Source organism: Aspergillus homomorphus, assembly GCF_003184865.1.
Source record: "Aspergillus homomorphus CBS 101889 unplaced genomic scaffold BO97scaffold_36, whole genome shotgun sequence".
Lineage (NCBI taxonomy): Eukaryota > Fungi > Ascomycota > Eurotiomycetes > Eurotiales > Aspergillaceae > Aspergillus > Aspergillus homomorphus.
The window spans coordinates 31,686-47,877 of NW_020291922.1; the positions used below are offsets into that span (position 1 = coordinate 31,686).

Genomic DNA, 16,192 nt, shown 5'->3' on the forward strand with positions numbered 1-16,192 from the left:
GACATGAGATCCAACGATGATATCGAACTATGTCTTCGCCTTCACGCCCTCATCAGGACCGTATTCAGATTCAGCTCTTTCTCTAAGCAGGCGCAAATGCTCCCTAGTATACCACGGACAATCTCGGGTGGGTAATACGCCTCGTTGGAGTCTAACGACAAGGTTAACTGTCCGTCGAATGTCCAGATATACAAAGTCATCTGTCGGTTCATGATTGCACTCCCGAGATGAAACTGTTCCACGAGGACCCCTGCACCGTGTTTTCTGGTTAAGTATTTGTCAATGACTCCCAAGCTGCTGACGGTGATGTTGGTGGCAGGCGCCCGTGTGTGGGGTGTGGCCAGGGCTCGGAGAGTCTCCCCGTGGACCCTGTAGATCGGCCGAAGCGCCGCCATGTACTCCGACACATCCCAATCACCGCCCCGATAGGCCTTGGTGAGCTGGCCGGCGCGAGTAGTAAAGGAATCCCCTACCCGCACGGTGTGGGTGATGCCCGTCACGTAGGTCGCACAGGCGCCGGCCCGGGCGTTGTACGGCGCGGGGAGGTAGTCTCGCAGGTTGACTGATACTACGGTGCTATAGTCGACCTCGGGATCGCGACAGCGATCGAAGACGGCCTGCGCACACGCAGCATGAACCGCCGCGGTGACGCTGATGGCATGCCGCTTGCAGGCCGCAAGCAGGGCCTCCGTTGCTTCACGCGTCAACGCGAGGGCCTGCGGGCTGGACCTGGCAGGTGGTGAGGCTCGCGCCCCCATCGCCACGGGCAGTCCGGCGGTCGGGTACGAGGTCTGGAAATTTCTCCGTTGAACGCATTTCGCCACAGCTTCCATCTGGGGAGTCGGTGCTGCTGGGGAGCCAAACGCATCCTCCAGGCTAGGAGAGAGGTTCGGGGACATATTATCGTCCTCGTTGACGGAAATCGTGTCGGTGTCGCGGGAGAGCTTTTCGAACAATCGGTCCAACAACATACAGGCCCCCAAAGCGTCGATGCGCCAGTGGGACGAATGGAAGACGAGCTCGGAGGTTCGCGGCAGGAAGATCAGGCAGGGAAACTTTCTCAGGTGCAGCGAGGACACGACCTGGATGGCTGAGTTACCCGAGTCGTCTACCCAGAAGGTCTCACTCGCCCAATGCTGGAGACGCTGAGGATTCGCCGACATGTACTCTTTCCGCTGGGCGTCTGATACCACGACACTTAACGAGGGAAATTCGATCCGTAGCGAGATCCAGGCGTCCCGGAGTCGAACTTCGAGAGGGTGCTGGGGACGCTGATCCTCGAGCATGCGGATCTTGCACACCGTGTAGACCGACCCATGCTCTTTGCCTACCGGTTGAAAAGCCTGGGACATGTCGTAGAAAACCTTCTCCGCCCCGTCCAGATCATCGTGCCAGACCCCGTTGGTCCTGTTCCAAACCATGATTGAATTGTATGAAGAGGTGGCTCTCGTGTACACAGATGTAGATGTGTGTGTGTGTGTGTGTGTGTGTGCGTGTGAATTCGCCGTGGACGAGGGACGACTGTACGTGTATCCTCAACCGTGAGCTTTGGCTCCTTTCAGATGCCTCCGGGCCATATTGTCTCAAGAGGATAATTCCGTCGGAACATTCATGCGCCACTCGGAACAATTTCCCCAGGCCGCGTCGGTTCGGCTGCTTCCGACTAACCCTTGGGCTATCGTCTCATTGCAGCAGCAATGAGGGTGTTTCTCAATTGCGATACGCCGGCCGATTCACTTGGCGCGAACCCGAATAAGCCCCGGTAATCTGCGATCAGGTGGAGAGGATGGCTTATTAAAAATCATGGAGGCTGCCTATAGAGTCTGTACGGACCCTCAACCAGTCAGTCGACAGCCGTGCCTACCTTTCAACAAACCTCGTTTCACGGTCTAGCTTGGTCACTACATGTCCCCCTTCAACAATAGATCTATTTAAACATCTTCTGCCTTCTTCGCCGGGACAAGCAACCACCGTTGCCATGGCTCTGGGCTCAGCATCCAATACACACTCCGCGGCCAGGAGTCGACTTCTTCTGTTCGGCCCCCAGGCGCTTGGTTTCACCAAGCAATCGTTCCAAAGCCTGTTGAGGTCTCTTTCGGATAGCCCTTTAGATCGTCGCTGGGTTTTGGACCTGGTCGCCGAATTGCGGGCTCACTGGCCCACGCTCGCGAAGCAGATTTCCACACTGCAGTGGGTACGAGGCGAGAAGCTGCTCGCCGAGCTCGAGGGATGGTTTATGACGAGCTCATTCCCCGAGACAAACTATGACCTGCCCAACATTCTTCTCACCCCCCTCGTGGTTCTTTCCCAGCTGGGACAGTGTTGGCAATATTTCAGCGTCAGGAACCTTGGTAACGACATGCCGCTGAGTGGTTGTGCCACCCTGGGTTTCTGTACCGGAATCTTGAGTGCTTTCGCAGTGTCCAGTTCGAAGAGCTTGCAAGACTTGCCGCACTACGCTGCGGTGGCCGTGCGCCTCGCCATGTTGATCGGTGCTCTGGTCGACGCGCAGGAGGCATCCGACACGGTGTACGGCCCAGCCAAGTCTTTTGCCATAGCATGGACGTCGACCGAGCAGGGTACTATCTTAGATCGCATCATAGATCAGTTTCCCGAGGTGCGTGAGGATCGGTCAGCTGGAGGCCATCGAACCTGCAACTGTTTACCTCTCCCACAAGACATTTCCCGTTGAAACTGCTGACTCACATGGCTCCTTCTTTTCTTGTAGGCATACATCTCGGTTCTTTATGACACCCAGCGGGCCACCGTGACCATATCGCAGCACACAGCGTCTCTGCTCGTGCAGCAGCTCCATGCGGCCGGCATGGTGGCGTCGGAGGTGGGACTTCAGGGCCGCTTCCACTGCAGACAGTATGAAAAGGATCTGGAGACCGTCTTGCGTTTCTGTGATTCAGAGCCAAGGTTCCAGTTCCCCGATGCGTCGCAGTTGGCGCTTCCAAGCTATACCAATACGGACGGACAGCCCCTGGTGACCGGGAGGCTGCATCACTTGGCTCTGCGGGCGGTCCTAGTCGAGCAGTGCAACTGGTACAAGACCTTCACAGCCGTGCAGTCGTCTGTGCTGCAGTCCGACAGTGACGTGGCGGTTTCCTTTGGGCCCAGTCGATCTGTCCCTCCGTCCTTAGTGCGACAGCTAGGAGCGCGTTTGGTCCAGGCGCCGATGATAGAGGAACGTCCGGAGGCACCCCAGTTCTCGGCCAGTGTATTGGATCCCAAAATTGACCGGAGCGCCACCAGCATCCGCAACGCGGAGGACGATGATATTGCCATCGTCGGCATGTCGATTCGTGTCGCCGGGGCGGACGACGTGGCCGAGTTTTGGGATTTGAACCGTCGCGGCGAATCCCAGCATACGGAGGTGCCAACCAGCCGCTTTGGGTTCCAGACGCAGTGGCGCGAGGTGGACGAGCGGAAGTGGTATGGTAACTTCATTCGCGACGTTGACGCCTTTGATCACAAGTTCTTCAAGCGAAGTCCGCGGGAAGCAGCCACGATGGATCCACAGCAACGGCTCATGCTGCAGGCTGCGTATCAGGCCGTCGAGCAATCCGGATATTTTGCGCAGCCCAACCCAGACAACCATATAGGATGTTACATAGGCGCCTGCGCCGCCGATTACGAACATAACGTGGCATGCTACCCGCCCAACGCGTTCACGGCCACGGGCAATCTCAAAAGCTTCATCCCGGGAAAGGTCGCGCACTATTTCGGCTGGACGGGCCCCGGAATGACCATCGATACGGCGTGCTCTGCCTCGGCGGTCGCCATCCATACGGCGTGCCGCGCGATCCTGAGTGGTGAGTGTACAGGGGGCGCGTTGGCCGGCGGCGTAGCGACGATGAGCAATCCCATATGGTTTCAGAACCTGGCGGGCGCTACATTCCTGAGCCCCACGGGCCAATGCAAGCCGTTCGATGAGAAGGCAGATGGCTACTGCCGCGGCGAAGGTATCGCTTGCGTCTTTCTGAAGAAGATGTCCCGGGCTATCGCGGACGGAAACCAGATCTTCGGCTGTATTGCGAGCACCGCCGTCCTGCAGAATGAGAACTGCACCCCGCTCTTCGTGCCAAACTCCCCCTCGCTGTCTCATCTCTTCCGAGAGGTAGTTCGCAAGGCAAGGCTGGAACCAGAGGATATCTCCTTTGTGGAAGCTCATGGCACCGGAACGCCCGTTGGGGACCCAGCTGAGTATGAAAGTATTCGCCTGGCGCTGGCAGCAGGGGCGAAGCGAACCACTAGGCCCTTGCAGCTGGGGTCGGTGAAAGGGCTCGTGGGCCATACAGAAGGCACCTCTGGAGTCATTTCCCTGATCAAGGCGGTCCTTATGCTGCAAGAGGGCTTCATCCCACCGCAGGCCAGTCATTCCAAACTAAGCCACCATATCGCTGCATCCGAGATGATCGAGATTCCGACCACCCTTCGGCGGTGGGACGAGCCCTTCAAGGCAGCACTGATTAACAACTACGGCGCATCTGGCTCGAATGCTTCGATGGTCATTACTCAGTTCACTCACGGTGAAGATGAGGGGTCAACGACGGAGGGCACCGACGCTTCCGACATGAGATATCCGTTCTGGATTCCGGGGTTCGATGACCAAGCTATTTCGGCGTATTGTCGGAAGCTCTTGGAATTTATCATCACTTCAAGGAATAGTAACAAAAAGACGGCCACGCTCGCCAACATCGCGTTCAGTGTCTCGCGCCAGTCCAACCGATCCCTGCCACGGGGTTTGATCTTCAGCTGCAGCTCCTTAGCCAACTTGGAGGACAAGCTCCAATCATATGCGAATGGTCGACAGGAATCCTCGGACTCCGCGACGTTGATTAAGCCCGCGAGACCCGTCATCCTGTGCTTTGGCGGGCAGGTTTCCACGTTCGTGGGCCTTGACAAGGCCGTCTACGAGCAGGTGAAGATCTTCCGCAGTTTCCTGGACCGTTGTGACGCGATGATCCGATCCCTGGGTCTCCCCAGCATCCTGCCCGCGATCTTTCAACGGACGCCTGTCAACGATCCGGTTCAACTTCAGACCATGCTGTTTGCCATGCAATATTCGTGCGCTAAGTGCTGGATGGATTGCGGTATCGTGGTCGCTGCCGTCGTCGGCCACAGTTTCGGCGAGCTCACGGCCCTCTGCGTGTCGGGTGCGTTGTCCCTTCGCGACACGCTGAACTTGGTGGCTGGACGGGCGAAATTGATCCGAGATGCGTGGGGTGATGATTCGGGGGCGATGGTCGCCGTGGAGGGCGACCCGGATGTTGTCCAGCAGCTCATTGTCGAGGCCAACCGAGCCTATGCAGGCGATCGCCCGGCCAGCATTGCCTGTTATAACGGCCCGCGCAGCTTCACCCTTGCGGGAAGCACAAGGGCGATCGATGTACTGCTGGAGACCGTGTCGCAGCAGGCGCCAACCTATTCTTCCATCCGGACCAAGAGGCTGAACGTCACTAACGCCTTTCATTCCGTCCTGGTTGACCCGCTCGTGCCGAGCCTGGAGTCGCTCGGAGAGCAGCTGGCGTTCAAACGGCCGCTCATTCCACTCCATCGGTCGACTGAAGCGTTTCAATCACCGGATCATTTGACCACCGGCTATGTGGCCCAGCACATGCGCCAGCCGGTCTTCTTCGATCATGCGGTCCAGCGGCTCAGAAAAGAGCATCCATCGTGCGTCTGGCTAGAAGCCGGGTCCAACTCCACCATCACGGTGATGGCCAAACGGGCAGTTGGTGGAGGAGGAGGAGGGGAGTCGCACTTTCAAGCCATGGACCTCTGTAGTGAGGGTGCAATGCAAAAGCTGTCCGATGCTACGGCAAGCTTGTGGCAGGAAGGACTTCGCGTCTCTCTCTGGGGCCATCATGCGCTGCAGGCGTCCGATTACGCCCCTCTGATCTTGCCGCCGTACCAGTTCGAGAAGCACCGACACTGGCTAGAGCTCAAGGTACCCCAGTCCGCAGTCGCCGGCTTGTCAACCGATGCGTACGTCAACCCGCAGCACGAAGTCCCCGTAGGGCTCTGGACGTTCACGAAGTACTGCAATGCCGAGAAAACCTCCGCGCGATTCCGCATCAACACGATGACGGATCAATACAAGGACTTGGTTAGTGGGCACCTGATCGCGCAGACCGCACCCATCTGCCCCGCCACGCTGCAAGTGGATATGGCCATCGAGGCCCTGCGCAGCTTGCGTCCCGAGCTTGCGGCGCAGGAGATGCAGCCCCAGCTGTTGGATATGCAAAACCAGGTCCCCGTGTGCGTGGATCCCTCCCGGTTGGTATGGTTGGACTGCACCGTCGCCGACCCCGAGGGCCACACGTGGGCATGGCAGATTGTCAGCAACCACCAGAGCCTGGACGCGCCGCAGCAGAGCGACACCGTCCATGTCGCCGGCAAGATCCGCTTTTGTTCGTCTGAGGACCCCCAGTATCAGGCCGAGTTTGCGCGCTACGAGCGGATGGTCGCCCACAAGCGGTGCTTAAGCGTGTTGGAGAGTGGCGAGGCTGCCGACGACATCATCCAGGGCCGCAACATCTATCGCACATTTGCTGAAATCGTGGATTATGGCGAGGTCTACCGTGGCGTGAAGAAGGTGGTCGGAAAAGGCGACGAATGCGCCGGTCGTGTTTGCAAGGCGTACACAGGGGAGACCTGGCTGGACACGCTGCTGGCCGACTGTTTCAGCCAGGTCGCCGGCATTTGGGTAAATTGCATGACGGATCGCGCCGCGACGGACCTGTACATCGCCAGCGGGTGCGAATTGCTGATGCGATCCCCGAAGGTGCGACAACAAGGGTATGCCTTCCCTGAGACGTGGGATGTCTTCGCCGCGCATCACCGCCAGTCCGAGAAAATGTTCCTCACCGATGTGTTCGTGTTCGATGCGACAACCGGCGCCCTGGTTTTAGTGATGCTCGGCATTCACTATATGCGAGTCTCCAAGGTGTCTATGAGCAAGATTCTGACTCGACTCACAGCCCCAGAGGCCTTGCCCGCCCCTATATCGAAGAGTGCACCAGCAGCGCTGCCTCTGGAGCGGGAGACCGTAACCACCGCCGGGGCCGTGACGCAGCCGGTCGACCCGCAGGCGAAACGGCAGGGGAGCAAGAAGCCGCAGTCCTCGAGGCCGGACCTCAGCAAGCAAGTTCGAGAGATCATCGCCAATGTTTCCGGCCTGGAGGCCAGTGAGATCAAGAATGACTCCAATTTGGCTGACTTTGGCATCGATTCGCTGATGGGCATGGAATTGGCAAGGGAGGTCGAGACCGTGTTTAAGTGCACGCTGGATCAAGTCGAGCTCATGGAAGCCACCGATTTTCGCAAGTTCGTTAAGTGTATCGCGGCCGCTCTGCATCTGGACGAGGGCGACGAAGGTGCTGTCACGGCGCCGGAGGGAGACGAGGAGGATTCGACTGGGTCGGAAACGTCGACAAACGGCCACGAGACTCCACGCACAACGCTCACGGTCACTCCACCAGGGGAGACCGCGGATGACCGAGACGTCAAGGCAGCAGTCGTACAATTGCCGTCGTTCCCGCATCCACTGGATATCCCAGCAGGGGCGGTGCTTGCAGCCTTTGCCGAGTCAAAACTCCTAACAGACAATTTCATCCGGGATTATCGGATCGACAATTTCGCGGACACCGTGATGGCCAAGTCCACCCAGCTCTGCGTTGCCCTCGTGGTGGAAGCTTTCGAAGAACTCGGCTGCCCGCTCCGCACCGCCACGGCCGGCCAGGTCCTGGATCGAATCCCCTATGAGCCCCAACATCACCGACTGGTGGGGTATCTCTATGAGCTCCTGGAAAAGGATGCCCGGCTGATCGACCGCGAGGACAGAGGGGAACGAATCGTGCGCACCGCGATCGCACCCCCAAAGAAGCCGAGCGAGACGATACTGGAGGATTTGCTGCGGCAGTTTCCCGAGTGGGTGTATGCCCTTAAGCTGACCTCCTTCGCCGGGAAACACCTGGCGGCCGTGCTCCAGGGCAAAACCGACGGCATCCGGGTCATCTTCGGGACCCCAGAAGGGCGGGAACTGGTTTCTGCGCTCTACTGCGACCACTCGTTCAATCGGATGTCCTACCACCAGATGAAGGACTTCATCAGCCGACTGATTGCGCGCCTGCCAGCGGGACAGGGGCCCCTGAAGATCCTGGAGATGGGCGCGGGCACCGGGGGCACCACCCAGGTCCTCGTGCCGTTTCTGGCCAGCCTCGATATCCCCGTGGAATACACCTTCACTGACCTTGCACCGTCGATGGTGGCGCTGGCCCGGCGTAAGTACAAATCGTACCCCTTCATGAGGTTCGGCGTGCACGACATTGAGCAACCCCCGGCCGATGAGCTGCGCAACCAGCATATAGTCATCGCGAGCAATGCGGTTCATGCGACCCACAGCCTCACGCGGTCCGCCGAAAACATCCGGGCGGCACTCCGCCCTGACGGCTTTCTCATGATGTTGGAGATGACGGAGATCGTGCCCTTCATTGATATTATCTTCGGCCTGCTCGAGGGATGGTGGTTGTTTGAGGATGGGCGACAGCACGCCATCGCGCCTCCGTCACGATGGGAGCGAGACCTCCAGTCCGTTGGCTTCGGCCACGTAGACTGGACCGACGGGCGTCTGCCTGAGAACGATATCCAGAAGGTTATCATTGCCCTCGCCAGTGGCCCCGCGCAGCAGCGTCTGCCCAAGCCGGGGGTCGAGCGAGCGTCGATCGCAGACGGCAGCAATGACCAGGCACGCGAGGATGAAGCCGCTCGGTATGTCGAAAATTACAGTCGAGGATTCGAGGTTCCCATTAGGGTTGCCCGCTCCGCGGTTCCATCCTCCCAGCCACAGCCTGCCGGCCACTGTATCCTCCTTACCGGGGCGACGGGGAGCCTGGGATCCCACCTCATCGAGCAGCTGGTTCGGCGCGAGGACGTGTGGCAGGTGGTATGTGTGAACCGGCCAACGGGCGTATCGGTGAAGACCCGGCAGCAACACGCCTTGTCTTCGCGAGGCATCATACTGGACCCGGCGCAGCAGGCCAAGCTCCGGATACTTGAGACGGATACGGCCAAATCGCAACTCGGCGTGCCCCTAGCGGAGTATAACTGGCTCGCGCAGCACGTCACCCAGATTGTTCACAACGCCTGGCCCATGAGCGGCTCGCGTCCGGTGCGGGCTTTCCAGTCCCAGTTCGAGGCCCTGCGCAACCTCATCCTCCTCGCACGCGACGGGGTCGCCCACTCCCAGCGGCCTGCGGGATTCCAGCTGGGGTTTCTACTTGTCTCCTCGATCGGCGTTGTCGGCCACCACCCGCTGTGGAGCGGACAGACTCGAGTGCCCGAGGAGCGAATGGCCGTGCAGTCGGTGCTGGACAACGGCTACAGCGAGGCGAAGTGGGTATGCGAGCGCCTACTCGAGGCCACCCTGCAGCAGCACCCAACGCATTTCCGCGCGACGACCGTGCGGCTAGGCCAAATCGCCGGCTCGCAGACCAGCGGCTACTGGAACCCGATCGAACACTTCGCCTTCTTGGTCAAGTCCGCTCAGTCCCTGCGCGCCCTCCCCGCCCTCGACGGCATCCTCTCCTGGGTCCCCGTGAATAAGGTGGCCGGCACCCTGGTCGATCTGCTGCTGCTTCCCAAGGACCAAGATCTCTATCCGGTTTACCACGTCGACAACCCGGTCGGCCAGCCCTGGCGCGAGATGATCCCCGTCCTGGCCGAAGCGCTGGACATCCCTCTGGAGAATGTGATCCCATTCGACCAGTGGATCCAGCGGGTACGGCGCTCCCCGCTGCCCGTCGAGACCGACAACCCGGCCGGACGCTTGGTCGACTTTCTGGACCATCACTTCAGGCGCATGTCTTGCGGCGGGCTTTTGCTGGATACGGCGCACAGCTGCGAGCACTCGGCGACCCTGGCCGCGCAGGGCCCCGTCCCGGCGGCGGTGGCGAGGAAGTATGTCCAGGCCTGGAAGGAGATGGGCTTTTTGCATCGGTGATCGGCGCTCGCATAAGATAGGCGACGGCTGAGATATCACACGCGATCAGGGGGGAATTGGCCGTCATGAGATAACATTGTCATAATCAAAAACAACGATAAATGCGTTTGTCGGCAGTGCGACGAACATGACGCAGCGAGAGACGAGACCATGATGAGACGGTGTAGCCTTCGATTATCGAGCCTGTCTCTCTGGGCGACAGTCGCGATAGTTTGAAATGTGTCGTGATGGATGTGTGGGCTGGTTGATGATGGTCAGATCCACACTACGGAGTTGGAAACATCTCGGTGGCGGCGGTACGGCAGACTTTTGCGGCCAAAGGGCTTAGAATTCTTACTTACTGCAAATCTGCCGGCAGAATTAATTCCTGGAGTTTTCTTATTATACAGCTGCGTAGGCAAGGGATGTGGCTAAGCTGTCCTGCAGCACTAATAACCAGAGGGATCACTAGGCAGCAGACTATCAGTTTTAAAAGATATATTAGCAAGAATTGATACAAATATGTAAGTCTGAAGATTAATAATTTTTATTTAAGTATCTATCTCTGTTTGCTGAGAGGTAGCCAGCAGAAAAAGTATCTAATCTATAGATGGAAAAAGTCAGGTACTAGTTTTGAGTATAATATTAATATTGAAAGTAGTCATATTATCTGAATATCTACTTATCATTCAAAGTAAAATCCTTAGTATGATAGAAGATCTAGATATCAAATACCCAGGTAAAATACCTTTTTTTATAACTTTTTAAGATAATGCCAATGGACGATGTACATGCGCGGGACGAAATCCTGCTGACAACGGACACATCATTCTCTGCAGTCGGATTATTTTTGAACCATCTGGAACCACGGCAGGCGAGACATTTATGGTACATAACTTTCTTATATTCAATAGGAGTTATCTCTATATGACAACCGGTAAATAATAATACAACGCCCGTAGTATATGACCCGTTTAAGCATTCTTCCATCCGCCCCAGTGACAACTATCACCCGGCGAATCCGATCCAGGCCGAGAAGTCACTCGCGCCTCGCGATCGCTGTGGTCTCTCACGCAGCCCTCCTCATGTGCCAAATTTCTGCCTCCTTCAGCCAGAGGCATATTCAGACATGGCCCGCAGCCGGGGCCCAAATTTCCAGAAAATAAATGGCCCACCCCATCCGAAGACCATGACGATGAAGGCCAGCACACTCGTGCCCCAACCGTAACCCAGGGAGTTGTACATATAGGGAGCGAAGAGTGGGAAGCCAAAACCGCACAGACTCCGAAGCACAGCACAGGCCGCCATAGCGCTGGCTGCGTAGGTTTGGTAGCTGTCGACAATGTATGTTTGCATGCCCTGTAGGCAGGAGATGGTGCCCATCGTGTAGATCAGCGCACCGATGTTCGGCATGATCCAGTGAGTATTGCCAATGCTCCAGCCGTACCAGAAGAGCCCGATGGTGCTGATGATCGATCCTACAGCCAGGGACGGCATTCGGAACTCGGGCTTGCCCACATTATTGTTCCGGGCTTTGAGAATGCTGTAGATACGGTCCACGAGCTTGAGATTAAAGAAGAGCCCGATGAAAGATCCAATCGCGATGGAGAGATAATTGAGACCTCCAATTCCGGGTCTCTCGTGGTAGACCTCGGTCCAAATATCCGGGAAGGTTGCAAACACCAGATAGGCGACGCCGAAGAGGTAGGCCATATAAAGTCCCATACAGAGGACAATAGGCTGTGTCGTAAACATCCGCACCGGTCGTTCAAGTGCATGAAGAAGCTTGTAAGCCAGCGTCTCAACTCTCTCTGCAGTGCGAAGGTTCTCATTCCCTGTCTCTTTAGCAAGAACGTCACGGCGCCTTCTTAGGAGCGTGCCCGGGTGGCATTCTTTCAGCCAGAAAAACCCGACTACCTGCACTGCGACAGCCGCAGCGGAGGTGGACCAGAATACCCAGCGCCAGGTTGAATACTCGGCAATAAACCCACCAGCGATCGGACCGATTACGGGTCCTAGGAGTGGCCCAAGAGTATAGACACCCATGGCTTTACCCCGTTCTTCTGCGGACCACATATCGCTGCCCGATGTGATCAGCTCTCCTGCGAAGTGCACAATGCGGGTTATATTTATCTCATCTTTAGAAGTACTCACCTGATGGCTCCTCCTCCAATAGCTAGCGGCGCACTACCACCAATACCTGCGAGGAAACGAAAAGCAAAAAGCTGCCCTTTGGTCTTCGCGAACCCGCATCCCAGATTCCAGGCCAGATACCACACATTACTGACTTGGAGTAAACGCAGTCGACCGTAGAGTTCAGACGCCGGCCCGAAAAAAACGGGGCCGATGGCATACGCGAGAATGAAGATACTCAACGACAGATATGTCTCAATTTCCGAGTGCATCCCCAACGACTGGGCGAGACCCTCCAGGGCGGGGGCAATCATCGATGAGGACACGGGTGAAATGAAGACAAATAGGGAAACCGACCAGGTGTTCTTCCACTTCAGGCCCCTTGACCAATTCTTGGGAAACTCTGGGTCATCGGGTCCATTCCAGGTGACGAGGTTCGGATCTTTGTCGTTCTCGGCCTGGTTGGGAAGCTCGGGGTTGGTGATCGCTTGGGGGCCTGCTTCAAGGTCCTGCTTGGATGCCATTGCATCTTTTTCACTCATTTTTCTCGTATCACTGATCTTTGTGTTGGCGAATCTTCATGACTTGGGGGAAGGGGGAAGGGGGTAAAGCCTGAAGAAGTAGATTCTTCGGCTCGTCTGGAGCAACCTGTGTGTCGTTATATATCATATTATAGTCCTTGTTCAACAGCCCTACTTACCCATCAAGTGATGTACGTAAATGTATACCAGCCAATCAAAAAGCCGGATCTTGCTTCGGGCCCGGACTGCCGGCCAAGGACCGATGCGTTATCCAATAGGAGGCAGCCCTGGATCGGGCCCGAGAGCTGGTAAGTAATCCGATGCCGGGCATTTCATCATGCTCTGGATCTTCCACGAGCAGGCAAGCCCCGAAGCGGGTCCTTAGGGGGATGGGAGCTTGCTTCATTATTGTAGATGGAAGAGCATTAGTTATACCCACTCCAGTATACCAATTATGTGTTATGTGAATTGAACGGTAAGTACTTACAAACTACAATCAAGTACTCCAGATTATGACATCTCTGGACAGAAAAAACAATGCATCGGGGTAGTAGCTGACTTTGGGGCAAATTATGTGGAAGGTTGGAAGAGGTTGAACAGCAGGTGGAAAGCGAGGTAGGCGAAGAAAAGCGCGCCGAGGACGTAAGGAAGCGGAGGAAGCGCCTGGAGGCGCTCCTACCAGTTCTGCAAGAGGGTGGTAGTGAGCATTCTGTGTCTGCGACCAAGGTGGAAATCGAGGCTCCTAAGACATGGTGGTCACTATAAGAATGACTGGGGAAAATATTAAAAGAAGAAGGCGTCTACTGCATGCAGAGTTCAAAGTTTATTGTGATCGGAGTTGGGGCTTTTGTGCCAAGAACTATCAAAGTCCGACAGCATGACTGGGTGAAGGTTCTGTGAGGCTTTCCCAGCATGGGCAAAGAGAATGAAGCCATGAGTGTATCTATGAACAACTTCTTCTCCCATGTTCGATGTTTGTATGTGTATTCATGGCAATGCATCTAAGGAAGCATTTCAATCTATATCCGAACTGCATCATCTCAAGTTTGCAACCCAGCCATCCATGACAGTTACCACACAAGGCAGATCCTTCCCCTCCGCTCGCAAAATTGTAGAATCTACTATTTAACAAATCACCCTTTTTTTTTGCTTAGGCTTCGAGGCACGAAACATGAACACTGAGCCTACAACTCGCGTTTCGACCTCCTCAAAGTTCGTGGGCAGAGCATGTTCAAAGTCATATGCATTATCATCGGTATTGTGAAAGATGCCGGTGTTCAGTCCGCTGCGGCGCACATGGGCAGCGAAGCAGTTGTCCTTGCGCACACCCTTGCCCAGAACGCTGGCACCGTGTATGATGCCGTCGAGGGTCATGTTGCGCTTGATGTGCTTGAAGATAGCACATATCTCGGCCATAGTAGCCGGTATGCAGTGTAGCAGATAGTACATGGAGACCGAATCGAACGTGTCGGTTACCGGCAGGGGCTGTAGGATATCAGCTTGTAGGCCGCACGCGTCTGGTCGGCCACAGCGCTGCAAGCCCAGATTCCGCGCAGGGTGCTCCAAGTCTAGCAGTGCCAGGAGCGTCGTGGCGGGGATCTCGCCCTGACGAAGGTAATATCCTGTGCCACTGCCGATATCGAGGTGATTTTTGCCTATACTGGCGCGGAATTGTGGGAGAAGATCTTCGGAGGTACTGCAGCCCCAGGCCCAGGTCGAGACGATACCCAGGACCCAGACCTCGTGGATCAGCAGATCCCATGGCTTATAGATAACTTCCTCGCTGGGAAGAGTCCTCTGGAGGTCATTGGTCGCGGTGGTCTTTGTAGTAATGCTGCCGGATGTCATGTTGGCGATGTGTATCCGCGATGTGATATGATGACAATATCTGCCAGGAGCGGAGGAGGCCCTTATTTTCATCGTACACATAGTCAATCGGACTTTACCTTGTCGATCTGGCAGTTCACGCTAAGTAGGGAGAAGTGGTAGTATAAAATCCGAGTTCAAAGCCCCGAGGTAACTCAACCCGACGAACACCACAATGGCAGGCAATATCATCGACGCCAACCTGCACAATACTTGTCTTCCTTAGAGCCTTACCTTCCCTGCACTGCTCCCACAGATCGAAACACTGAAAAATGGTTACACGAATTCCTTTTGACGAGAGTTACTGGGAAGAATACCTGTCGGGGCAAGAGGCGTCCCTCCCAGCGCTCCCAGCGCTGACGCAGCTCACACCCAGGGTGAGTCGGCTCCTGGCCGGCAACCCAGGGGTCGTGCAATTGCAAGGCACGGACACATACCTGGTCGGCACGGGGGCCTGATCGACACCGGGGAAGGCCGGTTGATCTGGCACACCATGCTGGTAGCGTATTTTCGAGAACATCGCCTAACGCTGGAGTACGTGCTGATGACGCACTGGCACGGCGATCATGTGGGCGGAATTTCCGACCTGATCGCACACGATCCGACGCTGCAGTCACGCATCTACAAGTATCGCCCGGACCGAGGTCAATTGCTCATCGCAGACGGGCAGCAGTTCATAGTAGCAGGTGCGACGGTGCGCGTAGTATTCACACCTGGCCACGCGATAGACCACATGTGCTTCCTTATCGAAGAGGAGCACGCGGTTTTTACGGGGGACAATGTGCTGGGCCACGGTTTCGCCGTCGTACAGGATTTGACTGAGTACATGGCAAGTCTCGCGCGCATGGCAGCGCTCGGCTAAGTAAGGGGCTACCCAGGCCACGGAGCAATCATCGAGGACCTACCCACCAAGATGTAACTTTATATCCATCATAATGAGGCGCGTGTGCAGCAGGTGACCGCCGTGCTAGCGGAGACCATGAGGCAGCCCGGAAGACGGGGCGGCATGAGGATCCCCGAAATAGGACGGGCAATATATGGTGAGGTGCCGAGGGAAAATCAGAGAGGATTGTGGAATTCATGAGCATGGCACCATTATCATCTCAGACTTTTGCTATCTCTAGCCTCTAGAAGTCACTATCTCACCCCCATCTACTGCTTGAGCACCTACCTTGGCCCGCCGCTTCTCCGCAATCACCCGCCATTCTGCTATGGGTCAGTGCTGTCGGATGGTCACCGAGTTGATGTATCGTGCCCACGGCTCCGCGAGCTGCCCCGATGACAGTTCATCCAGGAGCGCCTGGGGTGTCTCACGTGTCTGGACTTCCGGCTTCTTAGCATTAAACAATCGGTCATTTTCGCCGTATGCTGGTCGGGAATATGACCAGTCAAGGTGCACCCGCGTCTTCGTGATATTGCAGACTGTGATCGGAGGATTAAACCCGTCGCCCACACCAGCAAGAATAAAGTATTGCCGATGACAGGACGCAGGTACCGGTCGTACTCATCGCGCGACACCTCGAATTCGCCATGGTAGATCACTACAGGCACCACTTCCGAAACGATATGTGGCAGGACTTGCGAACGCACTGCATTGGGTAGAGGGTCAGTAAATACGTGTCAGCCGATATACAGCCGAAGATGTAAACAGTTTTAGTCTTGCATACCCGTCGAGTGGACACCG

At 56.4% G+C, this 16,192-nt stretch overlaps 4 protein-coding genes across 4 annotated transcripts; 1 reads left to right on the top strand and 3 right to left on the bottom strand.

The window, feature by feature from the left end:
- Positions 1-41: 41 nt before the first annotated feature.
- BO97DRAFT_395848 (uncharacterized protein) lies at positions 42-1,421 on the bottom strand (the record flags this gene model as incomplete). The annotated part of the gene is made up of 2 exons (XM_025694055.1): positions 42-469; positions 602-1,421. The coding sequence occupies 2 exons, from the start codon at positions 1,419-1,421 to the stop codon at positions 42-44; spliced, it is 1,248 nt and encodes a 415-aa protein (XP_025548740.1).
- A 557-nt stretch (positions 1,422-1,978) lies between these two features.
- Positions 1,979-10,125, top strand: BO97DRAFT_457764 (putative polyketide synthase; the record flags this gene model as incomplete). Its single annotated transcript, XM_025699213.1, has 2 exons — positions 1,979-2,617; positions 2,729-10,125. The coding sequence occupies 2 exons, from the start codon at positions 1,979-1,981 to the stop codon at positions 10,007-10,009; spliced, it is 7,920 nt and encodes a 2,639-aa protein (XP_025548741.1). The 3' UTR covers positions 10,010-10,125.
- Positions 10,126-11,095: 970 nt separating this feature from the next.
- On the bottom strand, positions 11,096-12,645 carry BO97DRAFT_436689 (MFS transporter; the record flags this gene model as incomplete). The annotated part of the gene is made up of 2 exons (XM_025697803.1): positions 11,096-12,068; positions 12,143-12,645. 2 exons carry the CDS (start codon positions 12,643-12,645, stop codon positions 11,096-11,098), a joined length of 1,476 nt encoding a protein of 491 aa, XP_025548742.1.
- Positions 12,646-13,767: 1,122 nt separating this feature from the next.
- On the bottom strand, positions 13,768-16,016 carry BO97DRAFT_436690 (uncharacterized protein; the record flags this gene model as incomplete). The annotated part of the gene is made up of 2 exons (XM_025697804.1): positions 13,768-14,417; positions 16,004-16,016. The coding sequence occupies 2 exons, from the start codon at positions 16,014-16,016 to the stop codon at positions 13,768-13,770; spliced, it is 663 nt and encodes a 220-aa protein (XP_025548743.1).
- Positions 16,017-16,192: the final 176 nt, after the last annotated feature.